This window comes from Cordyceps fumosorosea, assembly GCF_001636725.1.
Source record: "Cordyceps fumosorosea ARSEF 2679 chromosome Unknown scaffold_8, whole genome shotgun sequence".
NCBI lineage: Eukaryota > Fungi > Ascomycota > Sordariomycetes > Hypocreales > Cordycipitaceae > Cordyceps > Cordyceps fumosorosea.
In genome coordinates this window covers 20,496-43,787 of record NW_017387308.1, presented here as the reverse complement: position 1 = coordinate 43,787, position 23,292 = coordinate 20,496, and the positions used below count along the sequence as shown (strand labels likewise).

Genomic DNA, 23,292 nt, shown 5'->3' with positions numbered 1-23,292 from the left:
CCTGCGTCTTCCCGTCTCTTCCCGCTTCTTCCCACTGACCCGAGCCTCGGGCGTGCGTTCTTTCTCTTCCCGTCTGCCAACGCATGACCTTGCCACCAACCACCAACCACCACCACCACCACCACCACCATGCTTCGTCCTTTGACGATCCACCACACAAGCAACGCAACGCGGGCAGCTGCGGCCATACCCGCTTGCTAGTGTTGCGGGCTTATTCGTTATTGGATGCAACCGCTGGTGCCGCCAACTCACACCTCACTCGCTCATCACTCTCTTTCACACACGCACGCCTTGCCTTGGCTTGTCATGCATGGCACAAAGTCACGCTTCCCTCCCATATCAGCTCCACCGTCTCCCCCGATGGCACGTCTATTGCGCAAAAACAGCACAGACGAATAAGGACGCCCAAAAAAAAAAAAAAAAAAAGCTTGGCCTACTTGCTCTAGTGTTGTTTGTCTTTGTCTCTGACTTGTTCTATTTCTTTTTCTTTTTTTCTTCGCCTGGGTTAGGAAGGTGTATCCTTCACGCCACTACCCACACCCTTTCTTACACTTGCCTGATATCGTCTCGTCTCCTATTGGCCTGGGAGTTTGGGCGTTGTCATCAAGTCATGGGAACTTGGGCTATCGTTGGCTACGGCGCCACCCGCTGTTTTCCTCTATTGTTGCTTTCACCCTGGATAGTGCCGCATGCACTTACCTTGTCCACCTTTTCTCCGCTTTCACTTGCTGCCTAGTTAGCCGTCCGTCGTCGTCGTCGTTGTCGTCGTCGTCGTTCGCTGGCTCGCTCTATTACTCTCCAAATCCAGTATCCCGTCGTCGCCCGTCGTCAAGCCACCCCAGCAGCTTATCCCACATGGGCTGATGCCTAGTAGGCATCGATTACCCTGGTTTGCCGAATTCTGCATCTTCCCCCCCTGCCGTCCCACGTTGTCCCAAAGGCGTGCATACATACATACATGCAGTACTCTGTCATGGCGATGCAGCTCACGCAGGAGGGAACCCAGCCAGCCAGCCCTCTAGCTCCCCCCCCTCCAGTAGCAGATCCATATTGGCTATTTGTGGAGCTGATCAAAGGCGCTTTTGCTCATCTGCTGTTGGATTTATCCTGATTATCCAAACAAAGGGCCCTCCATTTCGTTGCTTGGCCACTCAGTGGCTATCAGATGCTGCCGAATTCCCCGCTTGGCCTTGGGGGACACGGAACAACGAAGGTCTCTCGGCCTTGGGATTTCCGCGGCCACGCATCTATTGTTACACGGCTGATGGATCCTCCTCGAAGCCCAACCTGAGAGACCGGAGAGGATCCTTGACGACCCTGCGCCCCTCCTCTTCGGCCTTTACTCCGGATGGGTCTTGCTCTTCCCAATGTCTTGCCTTTCTGCTAGTACGTGTTCGTGACGTTGGACTCGGAGGGCCCCCTCCTCTTCTCCTCTCATCTCCAGGAAAAGCCGGGTCGTCGGTGGCGTTGGCTGCTAATGAGGCTGGGCCGTATTCCGTATGGGCCGGCTGGGATCATCCTTGAGGCCCTGGAGAGGAGCTGACGAAGGAAGCTCCTCCGTTACCCGAAGTAGAGTTGGCGTCGTGGCTTTTTACCCGCCGCGGCCGCCGCCGGTGCAACGAAAAAAGAGAACAAGCTGTCCGGTCCAATGGTGTGAGGCTCCTACCCCGCTGGTACTTCGTGCATGCGGCATGAGGGTGGAGGCAACGTTCTTCTGCGTTTTAGGTCCAATGTTCATGTACGTGGTGGGCGGGCGTGCGGCCGGCGCGCATCACCTGTGCCTTGCCTGATTTTTTTCGCAGTTGTCATTGGCGTAGTGCAGCTGGGCAGGTTGAGGCAGAAGGAGGGGTCGATCTTTGGCATCTCCTGGTCTATAAAAGACGCTGCTTTCCCGCCATCATCTGTGTCCCTTCTTCTCTTCTCTCCAACAAGCAACTCAACAGTACAACATCTTACAAACACACTCTCACAAACCAACCCGTTTTTTTACAAAAACACCAACCCTCTTACAATGGATCCCTGGTACGTTCCCTTCTTCAAATAATCTCTGCCCTTCTTCCCTCGGGGAGACGAGAGAGCTTGAGAGCAAAGAGCTAAGTCGTTCTACGACGAACCCCATTGCTCCAAGCAATTCAGCTCAACCGAGAACCAAGAGAAGAAGCACAACGGGCTGACCAAACTAGCAACTGCTCCTCCTGCAACTGCACCAACGGCTGCGACAGCTGCAAGTGCGACAGCTGCGGCCACTAAGTCGCCCCATGGGCAAAGCCCGCCACAGCAACCGGTGTTGAGCGCAGCTCGGTTCAGCAGCAGTCGCCCCGACTTCGAGACGAAACGCAAGCAACGATCGATGTCCGTGACAAGATACGTCGGGGCGGACTGACAAAGGGGACAAATAAGGGGGGGGAGAGGAGGGGGACAAGATTTGGTTTCTGCTCTTCCTTTTGAAGCCAATGCCTGCTTTTCGTGTCTACCTCGCTTCTTCTTCTCTTTTCTTTCTGCCGATTTCTTTCGATATAGGCTGATAGTTGCAATCTGATCTTGGTTGAGACAAAAACTTTGTGCCTTGCTGCTGTCTTTGTCCTGTTGTCGTAGTGGCGGAAGGCCATGGCGTGAACCCCACGCCCTGCCAACGCATCACTGTGCCTTTCCCAGATCTGAGGTATTAGTGGCACGCTGCGCCAGTCGTGATCGATGCCGAGTCTGCTGACCAAAGGTGGCGCTTCTTTCCGTGTTCTGTCGTTTCTTGATTTGTGACACGTTTCTCAGATCGGCTGAAGTCGGCCCTGTGACAACGGCCCCCTCCCTCCCCAGGGTCGCCGAGTCAATCTATTAGAGTTTGTCGGTGCATGGACCGGGCTTTGCTGCATCTCTCACGCGCGGTCGCTGGATCTCGTTTGGATCGACGGATGGCGCATTGACCCGACGGCCCTGGTCAGTCAGCGCCACGGACGCTCTTTCTTCCAAAAACAAGAAGAAGATACGGCATAAAGGAGAAACGATGACTTGGCCAATAGTCGTATCTGTGCCTCATCAGAGACGAAAAGGACGGCGCCGAGTTCGGCTTCAATCGATGCCCCTTTGAGCTTTTCCACGTTGAAGATTGCGCAGAGTGGAGATGTGACAGGGGGGGGTAGACTTTTTTGGCGTGCCAAAGACGTCATTGTAACCAGGGTCAAGAAGGAAGGCGAGACCTTCTGTCACGAGGGATGCTTCGCTTGTTCTTGATGGCTCTCCACGCTCACCACGGCAGATGCTAGCGTCTCGAGGCTGCTTGCGAGTTCAAAGCCCAAGTAGGTCGGGGTTTAGACGGTGAGGGTGAGTTTGGTCATAATTTTTCCCGTTTTTAGAAGTAAAAACTCCCTAATCGATGGACAGTTATAAAAGAGGAAGAAGTCCTGCTGTTGGAGTTGGGCCAAGAAGTGGCTGCAGTGGAAGTTGGATGCCGACCATGCGGAAGACGCGCTTTACGCCGGGTTTTTGCATCGCAAACGAAGCAAGATACTTTTCCTAATCCAGAATTGCTTACAGCTTATTTCCCAGTAACTTGAATATATGCTCTTATCTTTTTCGTCTTGTAATCGCCACTACTTATCCGTCTGAACCACTTGAAAACTCGATGAGGTTCTTGCTACCCTACACCATGTGGAGATGGCCTCAAACACCTCACCTAGTCAGCCTCCCTAGGCAGCAAATTCTGCTCCTCCACCTCAACTCACTCATTTACTCACCCTCTCACTCATCCATTCACTCACTCACTCAGTCTCACCCTCCGCATTTCCTCTCAACCCCTCTGTCATCGCCCACCATGCGCAAGCTCTCCCGCAGCAGCACCGCCGCTTCCTCCTCCTCCACCAACGGCGCTCCTCCTCCCCCCTCCCCCTCCGCCGCCATACCCGCCTCCCTCCTCGACCCGCAACTTCCCCTCCCGCGCCTCTTCGTCTTCGACCTCGACTACACCCTCTGGCCCTTCTGGGTCGACACCCACCCCACCCCTCCCCTCAAAACCACCTCCTCCCGCACCGCCGCCACCGACCGCTACGGCGAGGAGTTTGCCTTTTACCCAGACGTCCCCCAGATCCTCCAATTCCTGACCCGCGCTGCTGCCCCCTCCGGGCCGATCAAGCTCGGCGTCGCCTCGCGCACCTCGGCCACCGCGCTGGCCCGGGAGCTGCTCAAGATCCTGCACGTTCCCGTCGGCGAGGGCGCGGGGGAAAAGGCGAAGCGCGCGGGGGACGTGTTCGACGCGGGGATGGAGATTTACCCGGGGAGCAAGATTCGACACTTTGAGGCGCTGCAGAAGCGCACGGGGGTCGCGTACGAGGACATGCTCTTCTTCGACGACGAGAGCCGCAACATGGAGACGGAGAGGCTGGGCATCACCATGAGGCTGATCCGCGACGGCTTGACGTGGGCAGAGGTCGAAAAGGGCGTCGAGGAGTGGCGCAAGCGGAGAGGCTACAAGAAGAACTAGACGAAGAGGGTGGCAGGAGGTCTGCGATGGCAGGCCGTATACGAAACAATAAATGAGGTTATGGTTTAGATTTAGATCTCCATGTGCACTGGCAGAATAGCAACTAGCATAGGAACAGTCATGTATATCATGTATATCTATATAGAGACTAAATGCGTCAAATTGTCGGTCCCAGGACCGTCCTGGGTATATAACAAAAGATGACTAGAAAAGAATTGTATGCAGAAAACGCCATGACCTATGTAAATCCCCGTCTGCTGCTATCCAATAGCACCGTGTGCAAAAATGGCCCATCAAAGTGGACATGTTCCAATCGTCATTCTCCTTGTGCATCCCGATAAAAAAGAAAAAAACAAGGAAAATGCATATGCGCAGTTGTTGAAGGCCGACACTACACTAAACGACGGTCTGGGCCACGGTGGTGGTGGGCTCAGTTGCCACCTTTTTCTCATCAATAGCGAGATTCTCCATGGCGTCGGTGTTGGTGTCGACTTGGGTGTCGGCCTGAGTGTCTGTCGTACGGAAAGACTCTGGCGAATTCTGCTCCTCGTTGGGCGTAGCCTCCACCTCCGCGGGTGCAGCCGCCGAGCCACTCGCTGTCGCCTTGGCCTCGTTCTCGGGCGGCGACCATGTGCGCGGGATGGTGCAGACGCGCTCCCGACGTGGCGCGCCGTCTTTGTAGCCGAGCGCGATGCACTGTAGGCGGTCGGGCTGCTCGTTAACATCCTCCCAGACCATGGGGCCCGAGGGAAAGGACGTGTAACCGTTCTCCCAGGCGACGATGCCTTCCCACGAGGGGTCGGGGATGCTGAGCTGGCCAAAGGAATAGTCCAGGTCGCCGCCGTACTTTTTGGGAATATTGCGCTTGTCAATGAAGGACTCGAGCGTGGGGAGCACCTCGTGCGGGGCGAGGATGAAGATTTTAGAGACGGTGATGGGGTCGAACCAGCGCTTGATCCAGCCCCAGACGGTGCTAAAAAAGAAGGGAGCGCCGATGATGAAGATGCGGTCGAGAGTCTCGGGGTAATGGGCGGTGGCGAGCTGGGACGCGGCCTGCATATGCGCCTTGAGATTCCAGAACTGCTTAAGGCCGACACCGGAGACATCGACGATGTTGGTGCTGAGGGTAATGGGGATGTCAGGGTTCTCGCGGTCGGTGAGCTGCGTGGCAAAAGGCTGGCTGAAGCGGGTAAGGTTCTCATAGAGTGCAAAGAGGCGCATTAGGCCTGGCAGGGTTTTGCCGTCCGATTTGGCTTTAGAAAAGTTGGATTTGGCGCCGTTCTTTTCATAGTTGGCAACGGTCTTGTTGTCAAGGGTGCGGATCTCGAAAACGTAGAGCGGGATGCCTCGTCGGTCTCGTCGGCCGGTCCATTGAGGGTACTGTTTGGCATGTGTCAGATTTATGTTACGAAAAAGGCGTAATTTCCGGGATATCCGGTCTTGTGCCAGGGGCCGGGTGACTCACGAGGCGACGAGACTCTTCGTAGGCGTTGAGGTCGATGGTCTCGTAGAGAACGTCTAGCTCGTTAGCGGCGCGCCAGTCCTCGGTATCTTTGAACTGTTTGAAAGCGTCTTCTACAACCCAACGGCGGGCGCGGAGATAGCGACTAATTTCGTGTTAGCAGCGTGTACCGTCATTCATCGCACAGCGCCTTGGGGCGCACAGCATTCGACGTACAGCAGCGTTTGATCATTGTGGGAGGGTGGGGGCCCGGGCTTCCAGACGCCGCGTTCCTCAAGGACGGCCTTGAACTTGTGAAAAGCTTCCTCCTGCTGGTCACTCAGCGAGTTGAGATGACCATGGGGGTAGTTGAAGGCGCTGGCGGTCGAGGCTGACGACTTGATGCGGGAGACGGGCGGTGTGTCGAGGCTTTGGCGGGTATTGGAAGCCATTGCGGAGAGTGCAGACGGCGGGGAAGCGGAGAGCAGGGATGAATAAAGTACTGGAGCAAAAAGCTGGTCGCAAGTTTCCAGTGGCTCGCAGCGGCAATGGTCGTCAAGACAGACAGGGTGAGAGAGAGGGGAGAAAGAGAGCAAGGCTGACGAGGGAAAGAGAAAAAATGCGAGCGATCCGGCGGCGCCTAAAAAGCAACGTGGATGGCGGAAGGTAACTATGGCAAGGCAGCTAGCAGCGGGAGAGGCGGCAGGTGGGGGCAGCCGAAAGCGACGGAATCTGCCAGTAGGAAATCAGCAATGCTAACTAATTGATGCAGGGCTGCTTGTTGGGAAATTCCGCTTATTGTAGTACCAAGTGGTCTATGGCAGGCCTTGGGATAAGTACTATTTATGTTGGTAGGAAACCACCTTTCTCTCTGTTCCTTGATTACAAGTCGGCAGAAATTTAGAGTCGGTTAACAAGGCCGCTGCGATCGGCCACTGGGGATGATCAATTGATCATTGTCCGCCAAGGTTCCCCAAGTCCCAGTGTGGAGCGACGACGCCTTGGAGATGCTGTTGGCCGCTACAAGGGCCGTTTTGGCCGTTTTCCGGTACTTTCGGTAGCACAATAATTAGCCCAGGCTGGGAGGTACTAACTATGGCGCAAGCGAGTTATGTATTAGGTTTAACTTCTAACCTAACTAGGCCTATTAATAATCCACATGAGTCAAAGGTTAAAACAGCAACACTTCACGACTTCGTATATGGACTAAAGGAGAACCGGAATCTTTCCATAGCATGATTTGAAAGATTAAATTTTTGAAGATTTTTTAATATTAATGTAAGGCTACTCTGATCGACATTAGTGGTTACAGCGGTGCTGTGGTCACGGTAGGGAGCATCCGGTAGTAGAATCGCTTGAAATATAACGTCTAATTCACTGAGAACTGGCAATTGATCTATGATATATCGTAACTCCTACCCCCTCTTGAATACATAGCTTGTACACCGGCCCTGACAGCATCGATCAGGCGCTGTTGATCAATCTCAACAGGGTCTTGCTGCCAATCACGCCTTCTTTTGGGCGCCGCTGGCTGCGCATGCGTACGAAAGTAACCATGGCCAAGCATCTGGGCCAGGTTGCGAAACCCTTTATGAGTGAAATCCGCCGGTAGTACTTCCACCAACACCGCGCCAGGCTTCATAAACATGGAGTGTGTCAGGCCCGCGCCATGAACCCCGATCAACACGTCGGTATGGCGCGCCACCTGGACCTGTTGGTGCAGCGGCATAGAAGCAAAGTCGACGACGTCCAACTTCATGTGCGGGACAGCGACTCTGAGGGCTTCGATGTGGGCGTCTTGGTCCACCAGCTCACGGGCACCTTTACGATCAACAAAAGTCACGACAATGTCTGCGTCGCTGCCACCGGTGCGAGCAGGGTCACCATCTGCGTCCGAAATTTTGTAGAGGTCCAGGACGCGGCGAACAAATGTAGTGACGAGGGAAGCCTCGGTGCATTTCAGCTCTTCCCAGTCGCCTTGCCAGAGTGGGTTGCTGCCACCGACCAGAGGGACAACGATGTTGCTTGGCGGCTCCTCGGCATCGAGCTCGGACAGGCGCCGGATGGGCTTCTGGGCGAAGAGACGCCACAATTCAATATATGGCCCAAGGTCAAAGTCATCAACCAGAACAATCTGGGTAGAGTTCATCTGACTCGGGGACAGGTAAGCGGCGCCCGTTTCTGTGGATGACATCTGCAACGCATCGAGACTCCAGGAGAGACTCATAATCTCCATCAGCGAATGCCACAGATTATGTGTGCCTTCCCGCTTGACAAGGATCGTTGTACGCTCAGCATCCGGTCTCGGTGCGGCGGCGGCGGCGTCTAGGAGGAGGGCCTTGTTGAGAATTTGCAGCGGACCAGTTTCGTACCAGTATGCGTGCATGTCGTCCGGTACGCGAGGGAGCCCGGCGGCGTTGTCTTGGGCCGCACGCAGAGGACAGTCGATGTGGAAAGCCTTTCGCTCAGGGTCGAAGACAGCCCCCCTCGCATAGCAGGTCGTGTCCAGGCGGCCCTTTTTCGTCTCCGACCAGAAGCAGTTCAACGACGACTTTGCTTCGGGGTCGCAATAGGAGCCAGTGAAGTTGCGCATATTCTCCAGGAAGCGCAGGCCGAACCGTTCCTGACACCACATCGATTCGGACGTTGGGGCCGCATAGTCGGTCGGTGTGTGAGGGGGGCGTGTATCTGCGGTTGGTTGAAGCTTGGATATCCGGGTCAAGCGTCTGGCACCCGACGTGGCAAGGAAATAATAGACGGAAAGACACAGAGAAATAATAAGGGCCGAGCTCAAGATTTGCACTTGGCGCCGACTAAGGAAGGGCAAAATCATGGCGAGGAAGTCGAACCGATCAAGAGCGACGGTCGTGCAACTGACGTTGCGAAGGCTTTGGGAGCCATGGGGAGGCGAGAGAAGGATTCATCTCGGGTGACGGAACACCTCAGCCCCATTCCAAGAACCCCAGTCATCAGGGTTAACCGCCCACACTGCATGATGAGGACACCATCTATTTCTGTCCGTCATACCCGAGCTGATATGCTGTCGCGGCCCCCGTAGTTGGCTGACCAGTTCCTGACTTGAAAAGCGACAGTTGCCTGTCCCGCGGGTGGCAGAAAAACATCGCCAGTACCTAGAAGTTAGTTTAGACTAACAAGCAAAGAATACTCAAAGTCAGCACGAAAAGTCTATAATAATGTACCGGCGGTGTTTGTTTTTTTTTTCTTTTTTTTTTCCCTTCACCTGAGTGCACATCAGGCTGTCACAAGTAAACTCTTCCAAGGGTTTGGCTGGGGTTGTCGGCGCGTATAGCGGACTGTACCCAACCGACCAGCCAATCATGAGGGGGTGCCACATTCGGCTGCATCCGCGGTCAAGGGTTCCGTGAAATGAAGTGACAGGGCTTGCAGATGGCTGCAGATAGCCCTCATCGTCCTATAATGTTCGAAGCAGGAGGGGAGGCAGTAGCAAGTCCAGCGAATCGGTGGTTGGGTGGTCATCATCTCCCCCTTCTTCGCCGATTTTCCCTTCTTGGACCCCCCGGGGTTTTTACTGTGGTGGTTGTCACGCTGTAGTGTTGGTTGAGAGTCGTCCTTGTCTTTCTGTCTTTTTCTTTGTCTTTCTGTCTTTTTCTTTGTCTTTCCGTATTTTTCCTTGTCTTTCCGTATTTTTCCTTGTCTTTCCGTCTTTTTCTTTGTCTTCTTCTGTTTCTTCTTTGCATTGTTTTCTGCTATTCATTACTTGGCAGAATGAATATATCCTCCCTCAGGAAGTTGCTCCTGCTCATGGCAGCTGGGAGCCTGCTGCCAACCGCGCACGGCAACAACTGTGCGACTAGTCCCGTCCGTCTCTCGATCGAGAATGTCACGATTTCAAGCGGCAAGATTCGCCGTGGGGTAGCGATGCAAGTCGGGACACCTCCCCAGAAGCTGGCTTTCCAGCCAAAATGGTAATCGTGCACCATCTTCGCCGCGCGTTTCACCTCTGCAGTGCTAACGCAGCTCCAGGGACAACAACAACACTTACGTCTTTGGGCCCGAGTGCCTGTACGAAGACTTCATCCACACGCCCGATGCCTGTGCTACGTTTCGCGGGGGGCTGTTCGATCCTGACAAGTCCAAGTCTGGGGGGTCGACCAACCGGAGCTTTGTGCCCCCCAAAGACCCGTTTGCCAGTGACTCGTACGCCTATTTTACAGATATCCTCGAGCTGGACAGTAATGTGTCACTTGAAGACTTCCCGATCGGCCGGGCTACCAACTCTTCGGACTGGGGCCTGCAAGCGTACGATCCGCTCAACATCATCGGAATGTCGTCCGGTTCACTGTTCCTCGGCACGCTGTACCAGACTGGGAAGATTGCTTCGCGCTCGTTCGGTTATTTCTGGGGCCTCGACGGCACATCTAGCCGGGACCAGCTAGACGGGTCATTTGTCGTTGGTGGATACGACAAGGCCAAGACTATCGGCACGCCATACACTGGCGCTATCTCCGTCAAGGGGAACTGCCCGACTGGCATGATTGTGACCATTCGCGACATCGTGCTTAACTTCCGTAACGGCACAGATAAGTCAATATTTCCCTCTGATAACGGCGGAACTGCCCTGCTCGCCTGTGTCTATCCCGAATTGCCATCATTGATGGATATGCCTCGCACACCGTATTTTAGCAACCTGCTGGCCGCAACTGGGCTGCTAGAAGGGAAAAGATCCACAGGTATTCATTGGTGGAATGTTCTCGTTAGTGCAAAAAGCAACCAGTTGTAAGCATCTGGCACGGATCCCGTACAATAGAGATTGCTGACAAGAGAGCAGATACGATGGCGATATGACGGTCCATTTGGAGGGGGGGCTGCAGATAGCAATCCCTAACCGCCTACTCATTGTTCCGGAAACAAAGATTGCAGATTCTGGCGATGTTGTCAGCAACAGTTCCTCTCAGGTAATCCTCATCGATTCGCTTCAGGATGTTACTGCCAAAAGTATGCCGAAGCTTGGAAGGGATTTTTTCTCGTTGGCATACTTGCAGAGCAACCAAGACTCTGGCCAATTTTCCATATGGCAAGTAAACCCAACTCGAAATGAAGAACTAGTGGTGGTGGACGAGAAGAATGCGCTTCTTCAAGGCGGACGAGCGTGCCCCACAGGATCGGCGACATCACCTTCGTCGCAGCCTTCGTCGCAGCCGCAGCAAGACGGGCATGACAGAAAAGGCCTGTCGACAGCTGCGATAGCGGGAATCGCGGTTGGCGCTGTCGCTGTCGTTGCGTTGCTCGGAGGCTTGGTCTGGTTCCTGCTACGAAGACAGAAGACAAGGGCGGCGGCGGAGGCGGAGGCGGCGGAAGCCAAGAGCCATACTGCCCGTGATTTGCTTAAAGAGGGCAAGCCGGCCACTGGCGAGGATTATTATCCCAGCCAAGGCATCCCTCAGTATATCCCTCACAATATCCCGCAGGAGCTTCCCGTTGAGACACGCGGACATACTCCCGTCGAGTTGGCGGGTTGATCACGAAGGTCATGGTAGCTGGATGGACATTTTATTATGAATCACGAAGGTCATAGCAGTCGGATGAAAATAATTATGATGAACGCACTTATGCTGTCATCTTGAGTTTTTCTTTTCTTTGACAGGATACTCACCCATACGATACTCGAATTCGCGCCTTACTCGATTTAGAGGGATTTATATAAATCCTAGCAACATTTATAGTTGAATAGCCCGCCGACCCAGCAGATTTCCCGGCGTTCGGATTGGTTTGCAAAGGCTTCTTATGTCTAAATATACTCGTCTCACTTCATTTTTTATCACAATTAACATGTCTCCTACCCAGTCAGCTCAGACTAGCCCACATCTGCCACAGCGTGTCATCCGCCGCCAACGCTTGCTCTAGAGTTTCTTCCATCGTCTCCCTCGAAAGCTGTGTTTCCGGGTCGACTCTTTTCTTGAGCCGATATATCTCCTGCGCCACGGATTGTACCTGATGGCATGCCCCATCCGCAGCAGACCAAACATTGGCGAGCGTCTTCAATGCGCCGATGTTGAGCTTGATATACTGACGTGCGTTGGTGCTTTCTTGATCGTCCGTGCTGCGTATTACGTCGCTGAAAAAGTTGGTTTGGAGCGCCCAATGGCTGAAATGGACAATGGAGGAGAGCGTCACGACGCATGCAAAGAAGTGACTGTGCCCCAGCATCGTGGTGCGATGCGTGATGAGATCGCTAATGGCCACGGCGGAGTCTATAGCGTGCCTGGAGTGGAAATTATAGATTTCTTTCCCGGGCTCGGATTTCAAATGTTCAGGCGAAGTGCAGGAGTTGATGGTTTGCACTACGCTACCGTCAAGCTGCGATAATGGCTGATGGAGTAGGATCGAAGTGGCGTTAAACATCATGTAAGCCTGGAACATCATCTCGTCGTGTTTGCCGTTCCTCTGGAGGGCATGCCGCTTGGATGGTGGCAAATGCAGCTGCCAGCTGGCAAGGCTGGCTTCCATACTAGATATAGTGTCCTTGTCATATTTGTGGATAGGCTGAAGCCTAATAAACTTTCCTATGTTGCGAGCGCAAAGGATGCGATATGCAAAAGACGAGAATTCCTTTGTCTCCGGGGAAAAATGGTCCTCTTCAAGCTCAACCAAAGACGATGGCAAAGGAATACTCTATCGATAAAGTTAGTACTGGATTCTCTTTGGGACCCATGTCAGCGTCGATAGCTTACCCCTGACAGGTACTCATTCTCCTCACATGGCAATCGCACATCGGCTTCTGCATTGTAGAGGGCGAAGTTGGTCACACGATGCACGCCTGCAATCATGCCGTCCACAACGTACAGCTCCCACCACGTCCTGCGCCAGCTCTCCTCTACAACGGCCAGTCCTTTACCATGTGTCGTGGCAAAGCTGCAATGGTTGAGGTTAATCTCTATAGCAAGCTCTTCCAGCCGTCGAAGCAGCCGCACAGCTTCGTCTCTGCTGCACGTGCCGTCGAGACCAATGACTAGTAGCAGCATAGATTGGGCAAGATATCCATTTCGTGGTGTAGTTGGGTCACATATGCAGCGGTATGCATCAGAATAGTAGTCCTCCTTGACAGCTTGAGGAAGGTGTAAAAAGAGCGAGCCGATCCAACGCATGGCGGGCAGCAGTACTGCCATCTCCGGGTCTGTACTAGCATGCGAGAGGCATCTTTTTGGGAGTACAAATGGGTGTGCCGGAAAAGAGTAATGGTAGAATGCATTGATCGTTTCATCCAATACGCTCGCTCGCGGAGCGGCTGAAGGAGGGCTTTGGAGTACACTCTGCCCGTATCTGCTAATGCTCACGCCAATTGCATCGTTTCGGCTTCCTGCTGGAGTGTGTAGTTCATGGTCTGCAAGGGCTGAAAACGGAGAGCTGAAGGATTGTACAGGCGGAGAGTCGACACGAGCCATGGTACTAGCAATATCTGAGCCCGCTGATGCACTTGAAACGTGATGTAGAACGTCACGAGGAGTATAGGCAGAGCGCCGAGCATAGTGGCCGCGGCGAGACGCAACATATACACAGCTAACCTGCTTATTGATGCATCTATGACAAGGATCTTGGCCATCGCATTTGACGTGTTTATGGCGCTGAGTCGATATTAGTATGTCTTGCTTGAGCGAACAATAATAGACAGGTGGCCTTACGCATGCCAGACAGGCTTTTGCAGCGCTGTTTGTGGTAATAACTTGCGCTGCCATTGCCAAGAAACACAGGCGATGGGGCAATAAAAATGCAGCCGTCTTGCTCACGTGTCCGGCGATGATCGTGCGGAGTTTTGATGATGTATTAAAAAAATCGCAAAGTGGTTGTTTCGATCGATTTCGAGTTCCGAGCACGCAGGAGAGTGGTTGCCGGTTGCCGGTTGCCGGTTGCCGGACCAGTTGGCGGTGATTACATGACGTCATCCAAACAGCGGAACCCACACCCCTGTCTTAGTAAGGGGAACAGAGCTCCAGGCGCTTAGCATGTTACGTGCATGTTATTATTAGCTGTGGTGGACTGTATGTTGGGCAAAGGCTGAGAACTGAATAATAAAAACAATTTTCATAAAAAAAAGAAGTTTATTACATTATAAGAGGGAGCAATAAAACAGCAGTCTATCCAAACCTTTACCACTACTTATTTGCGGACAGCCAGCACCAAGTAAGCGAGAATCCTGTAGCCGGCAATAATGCCGATCATGATACCGATCCAGGTGCCTTCTTGGCCAGTGCTAATGCTGAACTGCTTGAGAACGTCTTTGCCAGCAATCAAGCCCTTTTCATTCAAGTCGCTGGGATACTGGCACTGATACTGGCCAGATGGAAGAGTGGCACAGCCGTATTCACGTTGCTCAAACTCGTTGACCATCATGCCCTGGAATACATATGCCTGATAGTCAATGTAGTGAAAGACGTATTTCCAGAATACGTTGAGAACACCCATGGGCACAAGGAAGCCATCAACGCACATCCACAAGCCGTTGGCGAAGGCCGTCACTGCCAAAGCAACAACGAACACATTGAAGATGGAGGAGACCAACACGACAAGGGATTCTGCGGCGACAAGATCCAAGAAAAGCCAGAGAACCCACTTGAAAAAGGCGCTGGGGTCGGGTCGAAAGTTTGATAGCCAGTACTCGACAACGGAGAAAAGCAGTGCAAACGAAAACAAGAACGGCAGTCCGATGATGAAGTTGGACGAGATGAAAGCCAACGGCCCAACATGTCCATTCGCGCGCTCCTGTTTGAAAGTGTTGAGATCCTCGAGGAAAGCAGGCACATATGCAACAGCCATGAACGACATGAAAGCGCCGCCAAAGAAGATGGCGTTGATGTAAGGCTGGATGTAGCTTTGCTCGGTCTTGAGGCGCAAGAAGACGGTTCCCATGAGAATCGCTAAACCGAGGTACATGGCAACACGAATGCCGTATGCCATGATGTCACGATGAGACTTGATCCATGCTCGGTGTAGAAGCACAGACGGGACCATAAATGCACTGGGATGCTCGACCTTGTAGTCCAGCTTCTTGGATATGGAATTCGTGACCAACTGTTGCAGTTCCGAGTCGAGCTCGGAACGATTGGAGCAACTACTCCAGGCCTTGCAGATCTCATCGGTGCGTGCGACTATACTGCCGTCCTTGTCTAGATCGGTGTTGATGAGATCTAGGAAAAACTCTGCCGAGTTTGTCTCTGGGGGAATAGGGTGCCCAATGGCGGAAAAGTAGGAAACCGCGTCGTGAATAGGACCGAAATAGCAAGTGCGTCCTCCGGAAAGGAGGCACAGCTTGTCAAACTGTTGAAAAGTAGACGACGAAGGTTGGTGAATCGAGGCAACAATGACGAGCTTAGTTTATTAGCACTGGGATTTTCTTCTTCTTCTTTTTTTCCTTCTTCTTTTTTCGATGAGCTGTCACTCCATCAAGTTACTTACATTGTGTTGGCGGCCAATGTTCTTGATGTAGTTGCACACTTCTAGAGACAAGGCGCTGTCTAGACCACTGGTTGGCTCGTCGAGAAACAAAATCTTGGGGTTGGTGACGAGGCGGCTGGCAACACCAAGTCGCTTCTTCTGCCCTCCGCTCAGACCCTTTTTGATAGGCGTGCCGACGATGGTGTTTGTTTGGCTTTGAAGACCAAAGCTAGCGATAAGGTCATCGACACGCTGCATAACCATTCTCTTTGCAACGTGGCTGCGAGCGGGATTAGCCATTGGCGTGTTTATTAGGGGAAAAACGTTGGTGGTGCTCTGGCTTACCTGGGCAAGGACATGCGAGCGGCAAACAAGACCGTTTCACGAACAGTCAAGCTACCAATGAGAGCATCCTCCTGCTCAACATAGCTCGAAAGGTCTCGGATTGTTTGCAGCGTCACGGACTGGCCATTGACACGAATATCGCCCTTGGTGGTGGCGCCAGCGGCAGCTACGCGATGGGCGAGGGCGTTGAGAAGCGTAGTCTTGCCTGAGCCGCTGGGGCCCATGATGGCAAGCATCTCGCCGGCGTGCACAGCACCCGAGACATCAGCAAGAAGGGCGAGCGGATCGCCGGTTTTGCGGTCCTTGACGGTAACTTGAACTTTGTTCCAGCTGAGAGAACTGATGCAGTCGTTTGTGAGTTGTGCGCTTTGGACGCGGTTCATTTCAATATCTTCCATTGGGGCTGGGTCGGTGGCCATCTTGACTGATTGAATCAATTAGGTGGCGGCGTGCGAGAATAACGGGTAGCGTATGTATCTCAACGACGTTGATGATGGTATTTACGACTTGTGCGAAATGTGCGGAACGGACAGGTATGGTCAGCAAATTGGACGCGATGTTTGTTTATATATTAATATTAGAAAATTAAATATATTGGTGCTGGGTGTGGTGGGAGATGCGTCGGCCAATCTCCAGTGCAGCTGTGTTTTCGGTTCACCGGTTCACCGGATCGTCGGGCCCGTGGCCATGCTGCTTGGTTTGCAACTTGCATCGGGCCTTGCAATAAGTCGGAAGTCGGCGCCACTAGTTCGCGGGCAACCCTTTTCAAGTCGCCGAAATCCCTGAGTACGGATAACTCGTCCCACATCTTGAAGGTACGAGAGAATGCTTCTAGTTGGGTAGTTAGCGGGAGGTGACACTTGTGATGTACATAGTATCCCTCTGTATTTGTGGAAACACCTTGTACTTTGTACATACCTAGATCTTATTAGGGGATAGTGTGGATACTATGTACTACCAAGATTCGGGCAATGAAAAATATAGTCCCCGTCTACTCCCCGAGCCATAATCTCCGTCGCTGTCGTTGATCATTTTCACAGGGGCCGGGTATGAGGTAGGTTTTTCTCCTTGGCAGATCTATATGCTCATGCACCAATAAAGCTACCGGGATTGTTGGAGAGTGCGGCGCGAATCTTCAAACTGCAGCAACAGCGCACACTTTATAAAGCCGTTTGACACCAGTTTGAAATACCGTCAGCACCCGGCCCCCCCGTCCCGGGCCCGTGCCGCAAACTTGTCCCACGACAGCGCGGCCGGATTGCCCAAGACACTTTCCTTCTCAATTGGATTATCGCAGTTTATCATGTGGTTACTCGAGAAGCGTAGGGAGACAATCAGGTAACGACAGTTTATTCTTTGAACAATCTAGTCTAGGCCATGTCGTAAGTTACCTATAGCCAATAGAACCGCTATTGAACTGGTCCGGACACCGAAGCGTCTGATCCCGCAATCTACCAGTTGCACGCAGTCTCGCCCGTGGGGTGAACCACGATGCGCGACTTGACGAAGCCGCAGCCGCCGAGGTACTCGGCCTTCATCTTGTAGCACGTCTTGTGGCCCTTGTCCTTCCAGATGCGGTGCGCGCGGCTCTTGCCCGGGTCGACGCAGATGACCTGGTCGCGGCCGCACGTCTTGAAGTTGTAGCAGCCGCCCGGCACGCTGTTCCCCAGGCTGCTGCCGACCTTGTGGCGCAGGCACTGCTTGCAGTCGTTGACGCGGATGTCCGAGTTGGACGAGAAGATGGTCAGCGGCGGGCAGCCGGGGCAGCTTGGGTCAGGCGGCTCTGGCACGGCGGTGAAGGTGTAGACGAGGTCGAAGCCCGCGTTGTAGTCCGGGCACGTGCCCTGGGAGCACGGGCCGGAGAGGATGCTGACCTCGTTCTTGGCGGCGGCGGGGTTGGGGGAGGTCTGCTCGGTGGTGGCGGTCTCGTTGGAGTCCTGCTTCCAGTTGGCGGGGTCCTGGAAAGCCTGCATGTTGATGCCGTCCCAGTTGATGGCGTCGTGGGCAATGTCCAGCGCGGTCCACTCGGTGGTTTCCGCGGCCGGAGCCGAGGCCACGGGCGTGGCGGCGACGTAGCCGGCGAGGGCCGCGAGGAGGAGCTTGGTGGCGACCATGATGGTCAGAGGTTGCTTTGACTTGAGTGCTCGAAGAAAGAGTAGGGAGTAGACACAAGAGTGGTCAAGCCCAGTCTTGCTGTTGGAGTCTTTGAGTTGACTCTGGAGCTGTGTCTGGACAGAGATATCGGTCGAGGAATGAGGGAAAGCTGGAAGCTTTATAGAAAAATCATGACCAGCTTGTATTGTTCCTCTGCCTCTCACATACCCTATCCCGGCTGAGAAGCAACAGATCCGTGCGCCGTGCCATTGTTCAGCTCGGACGAGGTAGAACAGGACAATGACCGCGGTCATGAGCACAATACATTCCGGATGCTCATGTCGGCACTTGCCTATGATGCATATTTTGCGCTCAACCTCATTTCCACCAACATGGCCCATGCAAGGCATGTAAGACCTAACAGCGCACTGGGCCAACGCCGACTTGGAAGTTAAGCTCAGCCAACCGCGTGGCGTTTTCACTTGTTCCGCTTTGCTTGGCTTTACAAAGTCTCGCATCGGTCTAGAGCATGCGATAGGGCTGTTGGAGACTCACTTTCGCGCGTGGCCGTGGACAATTTATACCCGATGTGCCGAGCAGCTGCCCAACACGCTGTGCCATTTCGGGAAGCTGGCTACAATAAGGCGGTCTTGTGTTTCTGCGAGGCTAACAACTTCTCGGTAGCAATTGAACCTCTTTCAATACTGTAGAAGGTGCATGGCTTGAGACTCATGATTGAACGACACCTCACATATGTGCCTGCAACCGCGATTGATCAAGTTGCTGACCGGCAACTGCGCGAGGAGCCAGCAGCTGTTCGGGAATTTCTCAAGACGGAATAAAACTCGGAGCTGGCCTCCCCTCTTCTTGTCAGCCTTGGCAATATAACCTTGCGTGCAAGTGAGAGGATTGGCGCTGCAGGGCGCACAACGTGAAGACAGGGGTCATTGCCGGCCGATGCGATTTCGGGCAATGCGCCGGATCTCGACCCCGCCGTCCGGGTCCGCCCCCGACTCGAATCAATATTTACGTAACCACCCCGGATATAGAAAATGGAAAGCCGTATCGTCTTGTCTCGGGAAGCGTGCAGAGCCCCTGGCCGGGGGTGGGGGGACGCATTTCGCGTGTTACGAGACGCGGTAAGCAAGGCAGTCAGCACTGCCAAGCTGTATGGGTGGCGTTTTCTGGCCAGCGCCGGAAGGGATCGTCAACTGCACGGCCAAAGTTTGCATCAAGGAAATGCTAAGCTACTGATTGATTGAGTGAGGTCGTGCAGTCAATATGCTACCGTTCATCTATTGGCATCTATTGGTCTATTCAAAGTTAAACGACGCCGAATCCTATGCTCAGATCAGACGGCCCCGCGGACGACAACCACCTTGCTGTCCTGCTGAACAAACTCGGCGTTTTCTCTCTCTCTCTTCCTTTTTCTTTTTCTAGAAAAAAGAAAAGCAGAACATATGAATTGTCCATAAGAGCCGCAATAACAGCCGCTTGATTAATTCGGGCTAGAAAAGATGATGAGGCGAAACTAGGCCAGTTGGTGTCTGCCCGAGCTTAAATGTGACTAAACCTCAAAAAGATTGACAAGCTGTTGGTCAGTTTTGGTGAAGGGAAGAATGAGGGATTTTTACGGTAGCAAACAGACTCATAGAATTTAATTCAAGCTTTACTTCTGTTTTTCCCTGATGTAGCGCTCTATGCGGCATAACTGCTTTCAGCTCGTGCTTACTTACGTCATGTGCCGCGGTCTCGTCATCCAGCGTCAGCATCAATGGGCCAAGCTCCCAGCTCCCCCAACTCCCTCTGCACAGAGTCAACGCGCTTAATGCAAAGCCAAACACCCCCGACGAAAAAGCCCGCGGGCAGGCTGTACGCCATCGCCGACCTCCACCTCAGCTTCGCCGACAACCGGACCGCCTGGTCCCGCCTGACGCCCCATCCCGGCGACGGCCTCATCCTCTGCGGCGACGTCGGCGAGTCCGCCGACCATCTGCGGCTGGCCTGTTCCAAGGCGACGGAGTGTTTTGACGCCGTGTGGTGGTGTCCGGGCAACCATGAGCTGTACACGCTGCCCAGCGCCGGGCCCTCCGGGCCGCGCGGCGAGCAAAAGTACCGGGAGTGCGTGGAGGTGGCCCGGGAGTACAACGTGCTGACCCCCGAGGACGACTTTGCCGTGTGGGAGGGGCGGGGCGGGCCGGCGGTGGTGGCGCCCGTATTCACGCTGTACGACTATTCGTTCCGGCCGGACGGGGTGAGCCTGGAGGGCGCCGTGGCGTGGGCGCGGGAGGCGGACACGGAGGCGACGGACGAGTTCCTGCTGCACCCAGATCCGCACCCGAGCCGGCAGGCGTGGTGCGCCGCGCTGGTGGAAAGGTTCGCGGCGAAGCTGGCCGCGGCGAACGCGCGCTTCCCGACGCTGCCGCTGGTCGTGGCCAACCACTGGCCGCTGCGCGAGGACCTGGTGGCGCTCCGGCTAATCCCGCGCTTCAGCCTGTGGTGCGGGACCAGGCTCACGGACGACTGGCACCGCAGGTTTGGCGCGAAGGTGGTGGTCAGTGGCCATTTGCATATCCGGAGGACGGATTGGAGGGACGGGTGCAGGTTCGAGGAGGTCAGCTTGGGGTACCCGCGGCAGTGGAAGAGGTGCGCGGAGATGGGCATGGGCGTGGAGGAGCTGCTGAGGGAGATCTTGCCGGGGCCGGAAGGGGTCAAGATGGGAGAGGTGCCGACGCAGTGGAGGATTTATGGATAGAGTTGTGAGCTTGCTCAGTCCTGGGCGGTGGCTTGACTCGCATGTTTTTCTCATCATCCCGTTTGCTCTCGGTGACAAATGGACCAATATTAACGTAAACGAAGCCAAATTTAGCAAGACTTGAAACAGCAATCTACACCAGTTAGACTAAAGGCTATGCCAGTATTACTCCATGAAAAATCACCCTCTGGATTTACGATCTGTACATCGACAGCGCCTCAGCGCAGCATAAAAGTGGCTTAATTCATGTCATGACAAGTCGAAAATATGCTCCAATAAATGCATCCACGCGTCAACGCCGGTACCACACCCCCTCTGCCCATTTCGACCAAGCTCATGCCAGACCGAGGTCCTGGAAAAAGGCGTCCGAGTTGGGCTCGCGACCCAGGAACTCCTTGAGCAGGTCCATCTCGGGCCGGCTGCCACCCCGCTCCAGGACGATCCGGCGGTAGCGGTGGCCTTGCTCCGAGTTGAGCGGGTCTGCCTTGAACGCCGTGTAGTACATGTCCGCCGAGAAGACTTCGGAGTACATGTAGCCGTAGTAACCGGCATCGTAACCACCAATATAGTGGCCAATGTTGTTGTATCCCTCGCTCCAGTGGCTATTTACTCGTGGTTAGCATTGCACAGAATGAAAAACGGGACAAGACACCATGGATGTGAAGTTACTTACGGGCCGTATCCGGTGGACTCGGGTCCCTTGATGCCCGACACCTCGGCGCGACGCTCGTTCCACACCTTGGCGAGGTCGAGCGCCTCGAGCGCCTCGTGCGACGCGGGCCCGTGGATGAGCATGTCGTAGGTGCTGTAGACGAGCTGCCGCAGGTTGAACAACGAGCTGTTGACGTTCTTGGTGCGGATCAGGTTGGCGACGAGCTCGTCCCCGATTGGCGCCTTGGTGTCCCAGCGCGACGAGAGCTCCTTGAGCACGCGCGGTACCCAGCACCAGTGCTCGAGCATCTGCGACGGCGCCTCGACAAAGTCGCGCGACACGTGCGTGCCGTGAGTTGCGCTGTACTGCGTCTTGGACACGAGGTTGTGGATGCCGTGACCGAGCTCGTGGAACAGCGTGACCACGTCGCCGTGCTGCAGCAGCGCCGGCTTTTCCTTGGTCGGCTTAGGGAAGTTGCACACCAGCGCGGTGAACGGGTGGTGACGGCCATCAGCATTGTCCGAGGAGCCTGGGCCGATGCCAAAGTTGGCGTAGTGGCTATACTTGTGGTCGCGCGGGTGCATGTCCAGGTACAGGTAGCCCATGAAGCTCGCGTCGGCCTCGTCCCACACGGAGTACAGGTTGACGTCCTCGTGCCAGACGACGTCCTCCGCGCGGCCCGTCGGGCTCAGCCGCGCGCGTGCCGCCGCGTCGAGCTCCTCGAAGCGCAGCCCGAGCAGCTTCTGGAAGATGGCGAGCATGCCGTTGAACGTCGGCCACAGCGCGAAGAACTCGGAGATGGCCTGCTCGTCCACGCTGTACTCCTTCTCCTTCTGGATGCGCTCGTAGTAGCTGACGTCCCAGATGTACAACTCGTCGTCGTACTCGAGGCCACGAGTCTCGTGCTCGGCCTTTTTATGCACCAGAAGCTTGGCCACGTCGTTCTTCAGGCCGACGCCCGCGCGAACCTGCATGTCCGCGAGGAACGTGTTGACGTTGTCCGAGGTCAGCGCCATCTTCTCCGAGATCCTGAGCGAAGCGTGGTCGTTGTAGCCGACGAGTCTCGCGGCCTCGTCACGTAGCAGAAGGATCCTTTTGAAGAGGGACGTGTTGATGTTGAGCTACGTTTTCAATGCATTAGCAGTCGCGTGCGGGACGTACCAGAAGTGTGCTAAACTTACCTTGTTCTCTTTGGAAATGTAGTAATCACGACGCGTCTCTGGTCGGGTGGCATGCTCCATCAGCGGAACGCTGATGTTGGGCTTGAAGCCGACCTTGAACTTTCCCTCGTTCTCGCCGGTGCCCTTTTCCAGCTCGGAGATGTTGACAGCCGACTCGGGCACACCTGCCAGCTCCTCGGCAGTGAAGAAGATGCCACCCGTTTCGCTGTTGGCGTTGTTCCTGGCCTCGATGGTCAGGCGGCTGAGCTCGAGCTGGATCTCCTTGAAGCGATCACGGTTGGGGCCGGCGGGCAGCAGCAGACCGGCGTTGAGATAGCGCTTGTGCTCCCTCTCGACAATGTGCAAGGCCTCCGGGTCCAGGCCGGCGGCCTCGCGGTTCTGGTAGACGGTGTTGACGCGCTGAAAGATATCCTCGCGCATGCGCAGATCAACGGCCAGCTCGGACATCTTCTCCTCGGCCTTGAGCGAGGCCTCGCGGAGGGCGGCGTCGGTGCTGACGTAGTGGTAGAAGCAGGTGACGCCGCCGATGGGATCGGTGATGTTGTCCTCTAGGAGAATGGGCTTGAGGGTGTTTTCAAAGGTTGCGTTCTCGATAGTCGTCTCGGCGACGACCTTGTCGATGATGCCCTTAGCACGGGCAATGAGCTCCTCGGTGCTGCTGGTGATGGACTCGGGCGTGTGATTGAAGAGGGGGGGTGCCTGCGGGGGCGTGTTTTCTGTGGCAGTGGCCATGATGAAGCAGTATCAAGCTGTTCTATACGAAAGTCTAAGCGTGACAAGGAGCGAGGAGACGAGGAGAAGGCAGGCTCTATATATCTAGCAGCTTGAAGTGAGGCAGGTGACGAAGTGGCCTTTAGATGTGCGGGGCAGACTTGAGGCGGGGTGAAGGAAGGATCGCGGGGTACAATGCATGTACACAATGACTGAATGAATGGTGTA

At 54.6% G+C, this 23,292-nt stretch overlaps 9 protein-coding genes across 9 annotated transcripts; 3 read left to right on the top strand and 6 right to left on the bottom strand.

The window, feature by feature from the left end:
• Positions 1-3,808: 3,808 nt before the first annotated feature.
• Positions 3,809-4,474, top strand: ISF_03874 (magnesium dependent phosphatase; the record flags this gene model as incomplete). The annotated part of the gene is made up of 1 exon (XM_018847480.1): positions 3,809-4,474. One exon carries the CDS (start codon positions 3,809-3,811, stop codon positions 4,472-4,474), a length of 666 nt encoding a protein of 221 aa, XP_018705060.1.
• A 396-nt stretch (positions 4,475-4,870) lies between these two features.
• On the bottom strand, positions 4,871-6,367 carry ISF_03873 (Cellular retinaldehyde-binding/triple function; the record flags this gene model as incomplete). The annotated part of the gene is made up of 3 exons (XM_018847479.1): positions 4,871-5,854; positions 5,940-6,081; positions 6,153-6,367. 3 exons carry the CDS (start codon positions 6,365-6,367, stop codon positions 4,871-4,873), a joined length of 1,341 nt encoding a protein of 446 aa, XP_018705059.1.
• A 944-nt stretch (positions 6,368-7,311) lies between these two features.
• On the bottom strand, positions 7,312-8,748 carry ISF_03872 (DUF563 domain protein; the record flags this gene model as incomplete). The annotated part of the gene is made up of 1 exon (XM_018847478.1): positions 7,312-8,748. The coding sequence occupies one exon, from the start codon at positions 8,746-8,748 to the stop codon at positions 7,312-7,314; it is 1,437 nt and encodes a 478-aa protein (XP_018705058.1).
• A 950-nt stretch (positions 8,749-9,698) lies between these two features.
• ISF_03871 (Peptidase aspartic) lies at positions 9,699-11,416 on the top strand (the record flags this gene model as incomplete). The annotated part of the gene is made up of 4 exons (XM_018847477.1): positions 9,699-9,862; positions 9,921-10,673; positions 10,726-10,892; positions 11,004-11,416. 4 exons carry the CDS (start codon positions 9,699-9,701, stop codon positions 11,414-11,416), a joined length of 1,497 nt encoding a protein of 498 aa, XP_018705057.1.
• A 1,124-nt stretch (positions 11,417-12,540) lies between these two features.
• On the bottom strand, positions 12,541-13,042 carry ISF_03870 (glucoamylase; the record flags this gene model as incomplete). The annotated part of the gene is made up of 2 exons (XM_018847476.1): positions 12,541-12,567; positions 12,629-13,042. The coding sequence occupies 2 exons, from the start codon at positions 13,040-13,042 to the stop codon at positions 12,541-12,543; spliced, it is 441 nt and encodes a 146-aa protein (XP_018705056.1).
• A 1,009-nt stretch (positions 13,043-14,051) lies between these two features.
• Positions 14,052-16,090, bottom strand: ISF_03869 (ABC-2 type transporter; the record flags this gene model as incomplete). Its single annotated transcript, XM_018847475.1, has 3 exons — positions 14,052-15,209; positions 15,348-15,606; positions 15,672-16,090. 3 exons carry the CDS (start codon positions 16,088-16,090, stop codon positions 14,052-14,054), a joined length of 1,836 nt encoding a protein of 611 aa, XP_018705055.1.
• A 1,032-nt stretch (positions 16,091-17,122) lies between these two features.
• Positions 17,123-17,785, bottom strand: ISF_03868 (hypothetical protein; the record flags this gene model as incomplete). Its single annotated transcript, XM_018847474.1, has 1 exon — positions 17,123-17,785. The coding sequence occupies one exon, from the start codon at positions 17,783-17,785 to the stop codon at positions 17,123-17,125; it is 663 nt and encodes a 220-aa protein (XP_018705054.1).
• A 1,754-nt stretch (positions 17,786-19,539) lies between these two features.
• ISF_03867 (Metallophosphoesterase domain protein) lies at positions 19,540-20,520 on the top strand (the record flags this gene model as incomplete). Its single annotated transcript, XM_018847473.1, has 1 exon — positions 19,540-20,520. The coding sequence occupies one exon, from the start codon at positions 19,540-19,542 to the stop codon at positions 20,518-20,520; it is 981 nt and encodes a 326-aa protein (XP_018705053.1).
• A 334-nt stretch (positions 20,521-20,854) lies between these two features.
• Positions 20,855-23,085, bottom strand: ISF_03866 (metallopeptidase MepB; the record flags this gene model as incomplete). Its single annotated transcript, XM_018847472.1, has 3 exons — positions 20,855-21,122; positions 21,194-22,293; positions 22,354-23,085. 3 exons carry the CDS (start codon positions 23,083-23,085, stop codon positions 20,855-20,857), a joined length of 2,100 nt encoding a protein of 699 aa, XP_018705052.1.
• Between the last annotated feature and the right edge of the window lie 207 nt (positions 23,086-23,292).